Below are 17,059 nucleotides of genomic sequence, written 5' to 3' on the forward strand. Positions count from 1 at the left end.
AGTAAAAATATTTCAAAATTGCACTGTTTTCGCTGTACTTTGGATCAAATAAATGCAGGCTTGGGGAGCAGAAGACACTTAAAAATATAAAAAATCTTACTGTTCAAAAAGTTTTGACTGGTAGTATATATATATATATATATTACACTGCAAGTCACAATATTAATATTTATGTCTTAAATTCTTCATTTTCAAACATTTAAATCTTCATACTTTTATTTTGGCAGAATACTCAAACACTAAACATTTTTTATCAACAGAAATGTTCGAATGTGCAAATAAAACAACTCAAATTGTATCACACCAGAAGCCTTGCACATTTTACAAAAGACATCACACACTTGTAAAAAATAAAGTGCAAAAAATAAAAAATAAGTTGAATCATATTTTTGTATAACAATGATTCATGCTTTTTTGTCTCACCACTGGCCTACAGGCATATCCAGAGGGCGGCAGTAAAGAAAAGCGCAGACTGGCTATAGCTCAAGCTTTTGCAGGAGAGGTCTGTTTGGTGCCACCGTCTCGTCTCATGGCTCTTCTGGGCCAGGTTTGCTATCTTTTATGCTTTTATTTGACCTAACCTGTTGCATCTGTATATCTGTTTTAGCTGTTGTATCGCATGTATCACATATCTTTTGTTTTTATAGGGCCGTATATGTGAGGGGGCTTTATACAGGTTACAGGAAACCAAAGCACTAAGGCAGTTTGGCTCATTAGCAATGCTGGTGAGTAAAAAGAAGTAAAAACTCTACTAAAGCAGCAGTACTACCTGGCTTTTTCTTTTTTTTTAACTTTACAACATCTACTCTTTTTCTCTGTTACCCACAATTTGTCTTTGAAGTCGTTGAAGTGGCAGCAGCACCAGGGTCTTTTACCTCCAGGTATGTCTTTGGAACTTTTCCGGGGGAAAGGTGCATTGAAGGACATGGAGGAAGAGCGCTTCCCTACTCAGCTCAGTCGCCTCATAAAGGTGCTGCAAACACAACAGTGTGATCTCAGTCACTTTAACTGTTATCTAAATTATTATTCTTACTGTTTGAAAGAGGTGGTACAAATATTTTTATTCAAGATAGAAATGAGTGATGGATGCGTCATAAGCCATCTTATCTGAATATCCTACATGCTACAGGGCTCAGCATATGCAGATTTAATTGGTTTTGTGACCTGAGGCTTTCATCTGTACCTTGCACTCACTGTGTTCTACCTTGCTCGCTTTGACTCCGTACTTTTGTATTAATATCAACTTACAATTTTTGGGGGGTTGATAGTGTCCCAAGGCAGACTGGCATTGTCTAGATCAGGGCTTTTCATTTTGGGATCCAGGGAATGCTGGGATGTCCTCAAAAATGTCATATTATATTATGTCATAATCGTATTAACGTGTTTTTAATTTTTACATTTTTTACTATTTTCTGTTCGTGTACATGTATGATACAGTTTGGGCCAAAATCCCATGTAGAGTGTGCGCGATTCTCTCCTGATGGACAGTACTTGATTACTGGATCTGTTGATGGTTTCATTGAAATCTGGAACTTCACAACGGGTAAAATTCGGAAAGTGAGTATATACTGCCCATCAAATAAACTGTATTTCACATAAATTAGGAAAAATACTTGTTTTTTTCACATTTTTCATGTATAATAATTATGTAATAATTTATATTATATTAATGTAATTATATGTATACACACACACACACACACACACATAGTATTGGTAAAAAGTTTAGAATAATTTAAAGAAGTCTCTTATGCTCACCAATGCTGCATTTATTTGATCAAAAATATGAAAAGATTAATACTTCGAAATATTTTTACAATTTAAAAGAACTGTTTTCTGTTTAATTTATTCCTGTGATGCAAAGCTGAATTTTCAGCAGCCATTCAGTCTTTAGTGTCACATGATCATTCAGAAATCATTCTAATATGCTATTTTCAGGATTATGTAATTAATAGAAAGTTTAATGAATTGCATTTATTTGAAATGGAAATATTTTATTGCAAATTTCCTTGTTGCCACTTTTGATCAATTTAATGCAAGTCTTACCCCATGCTTTTAAATGTTAGTGTATGACAAAGTCTTCAACATTTGTGACCCTTGTGATTAAAACATGTATGGTTTGTTAGGATAGGACAATATTTGTTCGAGATAACCCCATTTGAAAATCTGGAATCTGAGGGTGCAAAAAAAATCTAAATATTGAGAAAATTGCCTTTAAAGTTGTCCAAATAAAGTTCTTAGCAATGCATATTACTAATCAAGAATTAATTTTTGATATATTTACATTTTTTAATTTTTTTTATCTTTAGATATAATTTACAAAATATCTTCATGGGACATGATCTTTACTTAAAATCCTAATGATTTTTGGCATTAAAAAAAATATATAATTTTGACCCATACGATGTATTTTTGACTATTGCTACAAATATACCGTTTTGTGGTCTAGGGTCACATTTGATGATAATAAGAAATGTTTCTTTTAAGTATCAATTCTGCATATTATAGAATGATTTATGAAGGATTATGTGACACTGAAGACAGGAGTAATGGCTGCTGAAAATTCAGCTTTGACATCACAGGAATAAATAACATTTTAAAACATATTAAAACAGAAAAAGTTATTTTATACTCTAAAAATATTTCACAATATTTACTGTATTTCTGATCAATTAAATGCAGCCTTGATGAGTATAAGAGACTTCTTTCAAAACCATTAAACTATACCATTATTAATTATTCCAAACAGTGTATATTTTACCATGTATATCCTATTATGGATAGGGGCCAGTGGATAGAGCATAGCAGAGGTGAGATGTGAGAGCACTTGGGAAGGTTGAATATCAGCTGGGCTGCAGCATTTTGGATGAGCTGTGGACGTTTGATTAAATGTGCTGTGAGGTCAGTTAAGACAAGAGCAGGGCCTCTACCAGAATCTCAATAGCTTCTCTGGTGAGAAACGTCTGACTCTGCAAATGTTCTTGCAGGAGGTATCACATCTTGAATTCTGCTATTAATGACAAGTCTTTGTCCAGTGTGACACCAATGTTTTTGCCATTCTCTGTGGATGAAATCATTGAGTTACATATTGAAATGACAAAGCACTGGCAAGGGTGGTTCTTGGCCAGGATGAACAGCAGCACACCAGTTTTCAATATATTCAGCTTTGGATGATGGGCATTCATCCAGGGAGAAATGCTTGCCAGACAAATGATTAGTGAGGGTACTGTAACTGGTTGTCAGAGGATGGGGAGAGAGAATTAAATTGGTTATTATCACCATAAGAATAACAGACGCTGTGAAGGTTGTTAACTTTACTAAATGATTTGTTGTAAATGGACATAACTCTGAGCTCTTTGAAAAAAACTTCATGACTTTCATTTGCCTTTTGATTAACGACTTCATATAATCACTGTACCATGCCTGATTTATGGAGTGTAGCAGAGATGGTTGTCTTTCCAGCTGTTCTTCCAAGGTTCTCTGACAAATATGCAGTGTGTTTACTAGAATGCTTTGAAATGTAAAAGGAATTTAAGTACATAAAAGTAACAGATTCATCTGTATATGCTCAAAGCCTCGTTCTCTCAATCACAGCTCAAGAACATCATCTCCTTGATGCATGAAAGAGGCAACGCACATATGCTGTCCTAGGCTTGTTTTGTGGGGGCAAAAAATAAATTTGTACATTAAGTGAGGCATAATTTTTCTAACGGGAGAGCGTTGGCTTCTACTAAATCCTCAGAGGTATAGAATATGGGTCACCCCAACACTCTATGACGTCTATCAGGTTGAGTTGAGGTAGTTGGGGCCAAAAATAAATCCTGCCCCATTCTCAGACATGGACTTCCACCACTACTGGGGAACTGAGTGTACAGTATGAGACTCAGAATAATCTCAGAAGGTTTTCTAGCTGTTTGAAGGAGTATACTGTGGTCGAAGTTCTGGTAGACACAAGAAAGAACCTTCTTTGATAAACTCATCATGTTGCTATTGGGTCATTCCGTGTCTACTCAACCAGAGGTCCTCGGCTCAATTTTTTTTTATTCTGAAGAAAGACAGCCATATGTAGTCTAACAAGAGACAATTATAATTTCAACATTATTTCTTCTTCAGACATTGTTCTTTAAATAAAATAGGTATCAGCTGTACACAAACATTTGGTTTTCAGCCACTGAAAATGAGTAATATTCAACAATCTGGACATGGAGCCTCATTGACATCCCCATATCTCTGGGACTGAACGATATAGGGCCTTGGGAATTCTAAGATTTAGATTATTTTCTAAAAGTAAAGTTAATGAAGAATTAGAATCTAAAATCATATTTTGACATCTTTAATACTTATTGAGTTATAGGCATGCAAAGTTTGAAAAAAGAATATTTATGGCACTCAGATTGTTATGTTCAATGCAGTTGTCTTGACAGAAAGAAACGAGATACATCTCTAGTTTTAAGATTATTTATTCTTCAGACATTTCTCTTTGAAAGAAAAGAAGTATCATCTTTTTTCAAACTGACCAAAATTTGGTTTTTGACCACTGAAAATATGTGCATTTTAACAATTTAGTTTTGGAACCTTTTTTTAAAATTCAATATCTCTGGAACTAAATCTCATAAGGCATTAACATCAAAGATGCCAAAAGGAAAGTTTGTTAAGACCCAAAATCTAAAGGGGCATTAAGAAATCTTTAATACCTCTTGACTTACAGGCATGCAAACTTTGGAGAAAAACTTGCTGAAAAGTGCTGTTTCCCCATTTTCGAATGGTCACTATTGGCACATAATGCAACAAAGCTGGCTAAAGTCAACATATTTTATTAATAGAACTACCAATCTCTTTGTAAAAACAAGATAATGATGCTGCCACCTTTCTGAAGTCATTTTTTGTAACTTGACCCTGAATCCAAGGTGAAAATTGCCATTTTGACCTCCCTCTACAGTAAATATTCATCCATGACATTTAATATTTTGTATTTAATCACTGTACGTGTCTATCTTTTAATATTAGCAAAATCAAAAATTTGAGCCGGGGAAGTTTTTCACATTTGGTGGATTTTATGTTATTTAATTTTCTTAATTGATGATGTAATGTAAACTTGTGTGGTTAATTGTGATGTGTGATGGTTTTCCTATTTGTTTCTTGTGTGAGTAGGATCTGAAGTACCAAGCTCAGGATAATTTCATGATGATGGATGAGGCTGTACTGTGTCTGGCAGTAAGTCACGATTCTGACGTGATTGCCTCTGGAGCTCAGGATGGAAAGATACAGGTATGGCCCTTCACTTTATTGATCAACATTTCCACTTATACTTTACTGAATGTTTCTAATTTTACATAATCTGTAGTATTTGTCTATTTGAAACTGTATAATTTATATAAAATATCAAATCAGAAATTATAACTGATATACTGGAATGAGTAGAGATTTGAAAGTGGTAGAACTTAAACCTACATGCATGATTTCTAGCAGTAAGAGACATTTTTACAAATTATAACAGAAAAACACAAATAAATACTTTCAGAAACTTTCTCTGCTATACTAAAGTTATTATATTTGTAAAGAAATTAAGACTTTTACTCTGCAAGGATGCATTACATTTATCAGAAGTGACACTGAAGTCAGAGAAGTATATTTAGATCAAATAAATCAGCCTTGGTAAGCACTTCTTCAAAAACTTTAAACATTGTACCAACCCCTTGAGGCTTTTTCAGAGGTATTGTAAGAGACCTCAATCTCAGGGGGCAGAAGGTCTGAAAGCAAATGTTAATTAAACCCTGCAAGCACTTATATTTTAAGCTTTTTTATCTTTTAATCACACAGCATGTGGTTACAGTCCATTATAACGTGGAACAGTAACTGATCTATCATTATTATTTAAAAAAAACCTGTTTCAATGTGATCTCAGTTCAGTATTTCATGGTGCACAGAGCTAAAAAGTATGATTTATTATCTTCGTTGAATAATGATGTTCCCAATTAGCCCTCATTGCACACCATCAGTTCAGTTGTATGGATTTGACTTTTTTTTAGTTCAGTCTGTTATGTGATAAAATGTATCGTTTTATTATTCCAGGTTTGGAGGATTCTGAATGGGACGTGTCTGAATAGAATAGAACGAGCCCACAGCAAAGCAGTCACCAGTGTCTGCTTCAACAAGGACAGCAGTCAACTACTAAGTTCCTCCTTTGATCAGACCATCAGGTTCAACATATTATTTCTCTATTTATTACTTCATAATTGGTGTTCACTTTTAGATTGTGTACTGAAGAGGGTTTCTGACACTCCAGATTTTTTATATCTTGCTCAGTCCTGTCATGGTTTGAGTGGCTCTCATTAGACAGGTGTTTCAAGGGCCTGGTTTACAGAAAGTCGAAATATAATGAATAATTGTGACTGCTCATTGTTTACGTTATTGATCATTGCTGAAACTTCAGAGTAATTTTGCACATTCATTGTATTAATATTAATCATATGTACAGTCGTGGCCAAAAGTTTTGAGAATTATATAAATATTGGAAATTGGAAAAGTTGCTGCTTAAGTTTTTATAATAGCAATTTGCATATACTCCAGAATGTTATGAAGAGTGATCAGATGAATTGCATGAAAATTAATTTAATCCCGAAAAAAAACTTTCCACTGCATTGTTAAGGCGGCTTCAGGGCGTCCAAGAAAGTCCAGCAAGCGCCAAGATGGTCTCCTAAAGAGGATTCAGCTGTGGGATCGGAGTGCCACCAGTGCAGAGCTTGCTCAGGAATGGCAGCAGGCAGGTGTGAGCGCATCTACACGCACAGTGAGGACAAGACTTTTGGAAGATGGCCTGGTGTCAAGAAGGGCAGCAAAGAAGCCACTTCTCTCCAAAAAAAACATCAGGGACAGATTGATCTTCTGCAAAAAGTATGGCGAATGGACTGCTGAGGACTGGGGCAAAGTCATATTCTCCGATGAAGCCTCTTTCCGATTGTTTGGGGCATCTGGAAAAAGGCTTGTCTGGAGAAGAAAAGGTGAGCGCTACCATCAGTCCTGTGTCATGCCAACAGTAAAGCATCCTGAGACCATTCATGTGTGGGGTTGCTTCTCATCCAAGGGAGTGGGCTCACTCACAATTTTGCCCAAAAACACAGCCATGAATAAAGAATGGTACCAAAACACCCTCCAACAGCTTCCAACAATTCAACAACAGTTTGGTGAAGAACAATGCATTTTCCAGCACGATGGAGCACCGTGCCATAAGGCAAAAGCGATAACTAAGTGGCTCGGAGACCAAAACGTTGATATTTTGGGTCCATGGCCTGGAAACTCCCCAAATCTTAAAACTTGTGGTCAATCCTCAAGAGGCGGGTGGACAAACAAAAACCCACTAATTTTGACAAACTCCAAGAAGTGATTATGAAAAAATGGGTTGCTATCACTCAGGATTTGGCCCAGAAGTTGATTGAGAGCATGCCCAGTCGAATTGCAGAGGTCCTGAAAAAGAAGGGCCAACACTGCAAATACTGACTATTTGCATAAATGTCATGTAATTGTCGATAAAATCCTTTGAAACGTATGAAGTGCTTGTAATTATATTTCAGTACATCACAGAAACAACTGAAACAAAGATCTAAAAGCAGTTTAGCAGCAAAACTTTTGGCCACGACTGTAGCTAGCGTTAAGTTGTAATTACAAGAATTAATTAAAAACAATGCATTAATTCATTAAACATTGGGGATTTAAAGGAATAGTTCACTCAAAAATGATGTACTCACCTTCAAGCCATCCTAGGCGTATCTGACATTCCTCTTTCAGACAAACACAATCGCAGTTATATTTAAAGGGGGCATAACACACAGTTTCACCCAATCTTATGTTAATCTTAAGTACCTTTAGAGTAGTACTGCATCCTTCATATCTCCAAAAAGTCTTTAGTTTTATCATATTTATAAAAGAAAGATACCGCTTTGCAATTCACTCCAAAAACAGCTGAGCTCTTGAAGGCGCGCCATGAGTGGAGCTAAAGATTAACTCGCGTGCCGATTGCCAACAAAACACAGACATTTGATGCCGTTTCACTTACCATCTGCAGTTTTGAATCAAGACCCGTGTCTTTTATAGCTAGGACCGCTCTATCTTTCAGTATCAAACAATGTGCAAATCCAGCGTCGAACTGGGTCTTGTTTATAAAACATTCGTCAACAAACACTCAGTTTCTGCCCCGGAAAAAGAAATTGCATCATCCACTGTTCACATAACGCTGGGTTCTTCTGGAAGCTGAGCAAGGTTATCTTTGCCTTACAACCAAATACCACACTTCTTAAGAGACATTCTTCCTGAGTAAGTCCTGTGCAGCAGTGCAGCCGAATGAAGCACGATGACGGGCGCGCTCTTGCTCAGAAATGCCCATACAAGGAGTTCCACCCCCCAGGACGTCATGAAGAGCCATGATCAAATTTTATTTTTCGAAAGAGAAACCCGGAAGTGTGTATTCGGCACAGAAATACTCTGTTATACGTCCAAATCGTTTTTTTGAAACTTTGGCCATGTTTAGCATGAGAATCCAACTCTTTTAAAGTGTAAATAACTTAACATGCATGAAACAGCATTAGACCCCCCTTTTAAAATTGTCCTGGCTCTTCCAAGCTGTATAATGGCAGTGAATGTGCCTCTGTTTCTGAATAAAAAAAAAAAGGTGTATCCATCCATCATAAAACTACTCACACGGCTCAGGGGTGTTAATAAGGGCTTTCTGATGCGAAACGATGCGTTAGTCTAATAAAAATATTGATTTGTAAAAGTGTGATCTCCAGTTTCTGGTCGATCAAGCAGGCGCGTTCATGACAAGGCGTATGATGTGGGTGTAACGTAAGCTCCAGGGAGAAGAGTGTAGTCTCATGAGAGTAAGCTCCGAAGAGAGAGTGATAAATGCAGATGCACAGAGAAAAAAGAGAGAAAGCTCCTCGAAGCTTACGTTACACGTACGTCATACGCACAAACGCCTTGTCGTGAACGCCCCTGCTCCATTCAAACATGCCCCCTCAGATTTTTGTGCCACGTGAATTTTGAATGCAGCTTCCAAAAGACAAAAAGCTGAATAATATTTTTGTTTAGATTTGATACAATCACACCGGCGTGATTAGAATCCTCCAAAATGAGAATAATTTGTTAGGAGGATTTTAATATATGCCAAGATGAGACTGGTTTTTCCTTTGCTGTAAACAAAACCTTGTTCTCACAAGACTAGCATATTGTCACCGGAGCTTATGCTACGCCTATGTCCTACGTCATCCGCTGGAACGCCACTCTCTCATGTACGTGTGTACAACAGTTAGCGGAAGCTAGAAATTATGGTTTATAAAGTTGTAAATATGGATATTTTTCATATACAAGCACATCACTTTGCTTTAAGTATCTTTAATTAGCCTCTGAAGCTGTGTGGTGCACTGTTTATGATGGATGGACACACTTTATTGCTTCAAAATTTGAACAAATACCCACTGCCATTATAAAGCTCAGAAGAACCATGGCAGTTTTTAATATGTGACCCTGGATCATAAAACCAGTCATAAGGGTCAGTTCTTTGAAATTAAGATTTAGAAATCATCTGAAATCTAAATAAATTCTAAAATGTTCATTGATGTATGGTTTGGACAATATTTGGCTGAGATACAACTATTTGAAAATCAAAACATTGTGAAAATCGCCTAGCTGTCCAAATGAAGTTCTTAGCAATGCATATTACTAATCAAATATTAAGTTTTAAAATATTTATGGTAGGAAATTTTAAATTATCTTCATAGAACATTATTTGTACTTAATATCCTAAAGATTTTAGGCATAAAAGAAAAATCTATCATTTTTACCCATACAATGTGCTGTCGGCTATTACTACAAATATACCCGTGCTACTTACGACTGGTTTTGTGGTCCAGGCTCATATATACACATATATACACCTAGGATGGCTTGAGAATGTCTTGAGTAAATCATGGGGTTGTTTATTTTTTTTTTTTTGGTGAAGTATCCCTTTAAGACAAGTTGGAGGTTATTACTTTCAAGAGGTTAATTACAACAGTTTTTAATAAGATTTTTAATAAGAAGTTTTGTCTTAACTCTCATGCTGGGCATTTTGTCCCGGAGAGGACACTCTTTCTCCCAAAAATGCTAGTTTCATCACATGGAATATAGTATAACAACTACCCAAGATTTTTTTCCCTCATCTTGTTGCACTTGTGTTGTTCCTGGTCGAATGACTGGCCTACAAAAAAATGCTATATTATTACCAAATATTCAATCTTTTTATCAGCTTGTTTTCTTTCAATTAGCAAAGGTTTACTGGCCCTCAAGTTGTTCCAAACCATTTTGTTTTTATACTATAGAAGTCAAACTGTCTAGTAACCAACATTCTTCAAAATATCTCTACAGAAGAAAGAAACTCATCCAGGTTTGGAACAACTTGAGTGTGAGTAAATGATGACTGGATTTCTATTTTTGGTTGAACTATCCCTTTAAGAACAAACCTAAAAGATAAGCACATTCTTAAAAAGTTCTCAAACGTTTTTCTTAAAGGAGTAGTTCACTTTCAGAACAAAAATTTACAGATAATGTACTCACCCCCATGTCATCCAAGATGTTCATGTCTTTCTTTCTTCAGTCGTAAAGAAATTATGTTTTTTGAGTAAAACATTTCAGGATTTCTCTCCATATAATGGACTTCTATGGTGCCCCCAAATTTGAACTTCCAAAATGCATCTTCAAAGGGCTCTGAACGATCACAGCCGAGGAAAAAAGGGTCTTATCTAGCAAAACGATGGGATATTTTCTAAAAAAAAAAAAAAAAAAGAAATTAAAAAAATTACAGTTTATATACTTTTTAACCCCAAAAGCTTGTCTTGTCTAGCTCGGCAAGACAAGCGTTTGAGATTAAAAAGTATATAATTTGTAAATGTTTTTAGAAAATAACTGATCGTTTCGCTAGATGACACCCTTCTTCATCGGCTGGGATCATTTAGAGACCTTTGAAGCTCATTTAAAATGCATTTTGGAAGTTCAAACTCGGGGGCACCATAGAAGTCCATTATATGGAGAGAAATCCTGAAATGTTTTCCTCAGAAAACACCATTTCTTTACAACTGAAGAAAGAAAGACATGAACATCTTGGATGACAAGGGGGTGAGTACATTATCTGTAAATTTTTGTTCTGAAAGTGAACTACTCCTTTAAGTAAGAAAATAACATTTAAAAAGAATTCTGTTCTTTAGAATATCTTGTGAATCTGGCCACAAATGTTCATTTTGCAGGTGCATTACGATTGTTACATTTGTTGTTGATCTGAAACTAATTGCTTTGATTTTCTTGCTAATTGGACGAAAATTACTATGTACTGGATCTCACAATAGGAAGCATATTGTATATAAAAGAAGCAAGATGATCAGTTGCTATGCAGTAACAAGTGCCAGTAGGAACAGTAGACTATCTTAGTGAAATGTTTTGCCATGGCTACTTTGTAGATAGAAAAGGCGGGGGAGGAGGAGGAACTCTGAAGTCGTGGTCTGGGTGTTAAACATCATTAGGAATATTCCGTCACATGCCTAGACTCAGCATCTCTCCCCCTCTCGCAAACCAGACTGCAGTACTTCTACAGCTGGGTGTCAGTTCTAGACTCTCATGGTGCATGTGGGTGGAAAGAAGCATGATTGGTCACGTGCGTATAGAAGCAGCACGCACAGATAATGTGTTTCTGTTCCTTGCTCAGCTACCCAAACGGCTGAAGCAGACGTTTTGTCATTCCAGCTCCTTAGCTGGATAGGGAATGGGAGGGGGGAGGGATGGGGGTGAAATGGCAAGCTGCTCTGCTATTGGCCACTTATTGATAAATACTAGCCCCTCCCCTTTTGCAATGGATTGGATTTATGCTCTCAGCAGTGTGTGTGACACGTGATTGCCAGCCTGGCTTTAAAGAAGATGTATAAAAGGTTACCTTGTTACCTTGGTTTGTTTATGGATCAGTGATTGAATGCGTTTGGAAATTTTTATAGGAAATGAGTACATTTGAGGGGGTTGGTCCGTGGCCATTGCAAATGGCAGTATATATGCATTTCAGCGAGCATGGTGTTTCTTTGTTTTGTTCTCAGAGATGAGGTGGTCAGATTTGAAATGAATCAAGGTCTAGGTGTTAAGAGTCATCAGGAATATTCCATCACATGCCCAGAGCGAAAGTCTCTCCCCCCTCTCCCCCCTCTCTATCTCTCTCAGTCCTTGACTGCAGTAATTCTGCGGCTGGGCGGCAGTGCTAGACTCTCATGGTGCATGTGGGTGGAATTTCATGTGCATGAGAGGAAAGTATTTTCAGTAAAAAAAAAAAATGCTAGAATCACATTGAAAGTTGCAGAGATAGGTTTTATTAATTTTTTTGCTGTCATCTCCTATGATGACCCTGATATATCATATTTTTGATGATGATGATTGATTGATAACGTCATAATGCTGCTTTTTGTTTTATTGTATTGTGCTTTCATGTTTTGTTTGGTTTAGGTTTGTTTAGGTTGGTTTGGTTTCATTTTGGTTAATTATTCCTTTGCTCAAGCATTACTTTTTTAAAGACATGTTGAATTTGTGAATTGTGAAGATGATATAATATTTTTATATTCTCTTATGTCTTTGATGATGATTGACTGGTGACATCCTAACATTGCTTTTTTGTAGTCCTTTCATGTTTTGTTTTAATTTGTTTTTTTGTTTGGTTTTGAACAAAAACTGTTTTTTGTTTGTTTGTTTTTTGTCATGGTGAGAGAGTTGGGCTTGTAACCCAAAGGTTGCCGGTTCGATTCCCACACCGGCAGGAATTGAAGGTGGGGATTGTGAATGAACAGCGCTCTTTCCACCTTCAATGCCATGACTGAAGTGCCCTTGAGCAATGTCAACTGAACCCCCAGTTGCTCCCTGGGCGCTGGAGCAATGGCTGCCCACTGCTCCGGTGTGTGTTCACAGTGTGTGTGTGTGTGTGTGTGTGTGTTCACTTCTCACTGCTGTGTGTGTGCACTTGGATGGGTTAAATGCAGAGGGCCAATCTTGAGTATGGGTCACCATACTTGACAATACGTCACGACTTTTTTTTGTTTACGTTCGCATTACTTTTTAAAGACATGTTGAATTTGTGAATTGTGAAGATGTTAAAATCACAAAATACAGACAAACATGTTGTTTTGCTGTTTTCATGACATCATAGCATTTTATTTAGCTGTATTCCAGTTTGTTGTTTTGTTTTGGGTGTGACTCTTTTGCTCAGGCTTCTTTTATAAAGAAATAAGTTGAAAATGATAAAATCACATTTATGTAAAGGACAAAATGTATTTTTTTTTTTGCTGTTTTAAAGTCTCTTTGATAGTTTGACTCATAACATGTGTTTGTTTTGCTACTTCTTGGCTCAAGCTTGACTCTTTAAAGAATTCATTTGAATTTGTTAATTGTAGTTTCATTTCTGTTGTGTTTGTGTGTGATTTCTTTGACCAGGCTTCATGGTTTGAAATCAGGAAAAATGCTGAAGGAGTTTCGAGGCCATACGGCTCATGTAAATGATGTCACCTTCTCACACGATGGCCAGCATGTCATTAGCGCATCGGCAGATGGCACAGTAAAGGTAAATGCTCATACTGTGGTGAACCACATTTACAGTGAGGGAAAAAATATTTTACCCCCTGCTAATTTTGTGTTTGCCCACTGACAAAGAAATTACCTATAAATGTCTATAATTTTAATGGTAGTGTTATTTGAACAGTGAGAGACAGATTAACAACAACAAAAAATCCAGAAAAAACGCATGTTAAAAAAGCGATAAACTGATTTGCATTTCAAAAAGTGAAATAAGTATTTGACCCCTTCGCAAAACATGACTTAGTGCTTGGTGGCAAAACCCTTGTTGGCAATCACAGAGGTCTGATGTTTCGTGTAGTTGGCCACAAGGTTTGCACACATCTCAAGAGGGATTTTGTCCCACTCCTCTTTGCAGATCCTCTCCAAGTCATTAAGGTTTCGAGGCTGCGATTGGCAACACAAACCTTCAGCTCCCTCCACTGAATTTCTATGGAATTAAGGTGTGCAGACTGGCTAGGCCACTCTAGGACCTTAATGCGCTTCTTCTTGAGACACTCCTTTGTTGCCTTAGCCATGTGTTTTGGGTCATTGCCATGCTGGAATACCCATCCACAAACTATTTCCAATGCCCTGGCTGAGGGAAGGAGGTTCTCCCAAGATTTGATGGTACATGGCCCCATCCATCGTCACTTTGATGCAGTTGTCCTGTCCTCTTAGCAGAAAAACACCCCCAAAGCATAATGTTTCCACCTCCATGTTTGACGATGGGGATAGTGTTCTTAAGGTCATAGCCAGCGTTCCTCCTCCTCCAAACACGGCGAGTTGAGTTGATGCCAAAGAGCTCGATTTTGGTCTCATCTGACCACAACATTTTCACCCAGTTCTCCTCTGAATCATTCAGATATTCATTGGCAAACTTCAAATGGGCCTGAGCAGGGGGAGCTTGGGGGCGCTTGGGGGCGCTGCAGGATTTCAGTCCTTAATTTTTTGGGGACTATGGTCCCAGCTGCCAAGAGATCATTGACAAGATCCTCCCGTGTAGTTCTGGGCTGATTCTACACCGTTCTCATGATCATTAAAACTCCACGAGGTGAGATCTTGCATGGAGCCCCAGAACCGAGGGAGATTGACATTAATTTGTGTCCATTTGCGAATAATTGCACCAACTGTTGTCACCTTCTCACCAAGCTGCTTGGCGATTGTCTTGTAGTCCATTCCAGCCTTGTGTAGGTCTACAATATTGTCCCTGACAGCTCTTTAGTCTTGGCCATGGTGGAAAATTTGGAATCTGATTGATTGATTGCTTTTGTGGACAGGTGCCTTTTATACAGGTAACCAGCTGCGCTTAGGAGCACTCCCTTTAAGAGAGTGCTCCTAATCTCAGCTTGTTACCTGTACAGTATAATATACACCTGGGAGCCAGAAATCTTGCTGATTGATAGGGGATCAAATACTTCACTCATTAAAATGCAAATCAATTTAAAACTTTTTTTTTCAAAATGGATTTTTTTTGTTATTCTGTTTCTCACTGTTAAAACAAATAATTTCTTTCTCTGTGGGCAAACATACAAAATCAGCAGGGGATCAAATACATTTTCCCTCACTGTAATAGCCTATGCATATTTACATTTATTTGAATTGTCTTTGTTCAGGTCTGGAGTTTGAAGACAATGGAATGCACCCACACAATAAAAACCCCTGACATTCCCGAGGGTACAGACATCACTGTTAACAACGTTGTGCTCATCCCAAAGACTCCTGAGCACTTTGTAGTGTGCAATAGGACCAACACGGTGGTTGTTACGAACATTCATGGCCAGGTGAGAATGTACTGAACAAGATACTCTGCATCATCCTCATGCTCACACCAGAGTGAACACTACAGAAAATGCCACAAATTAACAGCATTTATAAATCAGAAACCTTGACTGAAGGCTGGATGTTGAGCAGAAGTTTAAAAAAAGCTGCAAACATCCAATGCAGGTTGTGAGGTTTGCTAAAAATAGCTCCACACTTATTATTCAGACCGTCTGATGGCGTATAAGGCGTGCTCTATTCAGTCGCCTCACCCACTCTCTTCTTGACGTACTTGATGACTCACACTTGCACGCTTTTTGGTACTCTCTGAAGCGTGCCTTCACCCGTTTGCATTGCACTTTCGGTCTCACTCTCTCGCCCCCCTCTCTTCTCCCCTCTCAGGTGATGAGGAGTTTCTGTTCAGGCGTAAGAGAGGGGGCAGACTTTGTTTGCTGCACATTGTCTCCACGTGGAGAGTGGATTTATTGTGTGGGAGAAGACTATGTGCTGTACTGCTTCAGCACCATCACTGGCAAGCTAGAAAGAACCCTCACGGTACCGTCCGCCCTCACAGCACATGCTGCATATCCACGGGATTTGTTTTAGTCTGTTTTAGTCTTCTCAGTATTTCCAGAACAATTGGTATTTATAATCAAAACATTGGCTCTATCTCTACAGAATTGGATATAAAAATGAACAATGCTTTAAAGTAAACAAGTGTTTCTGTTACATCCTCCACAGGTGCATGAAAAAGACGTGATTGGCATAACTCACCACCCACATCAGAATCTAATCGCTACATACAGTGAGGATGGGCTACTCAAACTCTGGAAGCCTTGAGTCTCGTCTTTTATAATATGGACTCATGTTTTGCGTTTTATGTTTCGAATGTCTCTGCTATGAAATTGGTCTTCCATTCAAAGTGCTTAAAAAGATTCACGTTTCTGTTGAACCTTTGCATCATACACTGAGAGCACCAACTACATGCGATTTCATAATACTATCGTTCCTCTAGTGGAAAACAAGAAAAACTGCATGGATGTACTGGTCTTTTACTATTATTAAGGGCTTTGTAGTATTGTCTGTGATAATATCTGCATGCAAGATTTAGCCCGACCGACATTAACGTGGTAAACGTACTGTTTTTTTTCTTTGATCATTCTTATATGTGAATGTATGTAATCTCTTTGATCATTTTGGCCAAAGATAAGTAATTATTGTGTACTTGCGCATAATGTGAGCTCGCACTAGTTTTGGACTCATTGAGGACATATTTGTACTTGTGTACATTTAGAATTCTGATATGTTTAGAATTCATATGGTACAATATTGTGTTGATTATAATGGTTTAGTGTGTTTTAACACTCAACCGAGCACATCTACTTGTTCTGCATGCAGGTGAACATTATGCAGCTACTGGAAGTAATCAGTATGGTTTATATTCTGAAAATTACAGATTATTTTTTATCGAGGATATTCACAATGTTTGTTGAATATTGGTATAACACTGCTTTACAGTGTAAGTCTCCGAGTATCTAACAGTGTTGGTAAATAATGTGCTGATATTGCTGCAGTTTAATTAAAATTCAAGCATGAATTATTCATGACAATCTTTTCAGGATTTGTCATTAAGATGCATCATTAACTGGTTAGATGTGGATTGCTTGACATTTGCAGTCGATCTCTTCAATAAAGC

The 17,059-nt window shown here is 37.4% G+C and overlaps 2 protein-coding genes across 2 annotated transcripts in view; one reads left to right on the forward strand and one right to left on the reverse strand.

Annotated features, from left to right (window-relative positions):
- The window catches only part of smu1b (SMU1 DNA replication regulator and spliceosomal factor b), a 17,942-nt gene extending 886 nt beyond the window's left edge, over window positions 1–17,056 (forward strand). The window contains exons 2-11 of the mRNA XM_073842573.1: window positions 437–547; window positions 648–725; window positions 842–970; window positions 1,438–1,557; window positions 5,152–5,268; window positions 6,073–6,200; window positions 13,486–13,612; window positions 15,219–15,386; window positions 15,766–15,918; window positions 16,105–17,056. Of these exons, the coding sequence (XP_073698674.1) occupies window positions 437–547; window positions 648–725; window positions 842–970; window positions 1,438–1,557; window positions 5,152–5,268; window positions 6,073–6,200; window positions 13,486–13,612; window positions 15,219–15,386; window positions 15,766–15,918; window positions 16,105–16,203 (1,230 nt within the window). The 3' untranslated portion in view covers window positions 16,204–17,056. The remainder of the gene's footprint in view (window positions 1–436; window positions 548–647; window positions 726–841; window positions 971–1,437; window positions 1,558–5,151; window positions 5,269–6,072; window positions 6,201–13,485; window positions 13,613–15,218; window positions 15,387–15,765; window positions 15,919–16,104) is intronic.
- The window catches only part of adisspa (adipose secreted signaling protein a), a 111,052-nt gene that overhangs the window by 25,583 nt on the left and 68,410 nt on the right, over window positions 1–17,059 (reverse strand). The gene's annotated exons all lie outside the window — the stretch shown is intronic.

This window comes from Garra rufa, chromosome 6, assembly GCF_049309525.1.
Source record: "Garra rufa chromosome 6, GarRuf1.0, whole genome shotgun sequence".
In the NCBI taxonomy this organism is placed as follows: Eukaryota; Metazoa; Chordata; class Actinopteri; order Cypriniformes; family Cyprinidae; genus Garra; species Garra rufa.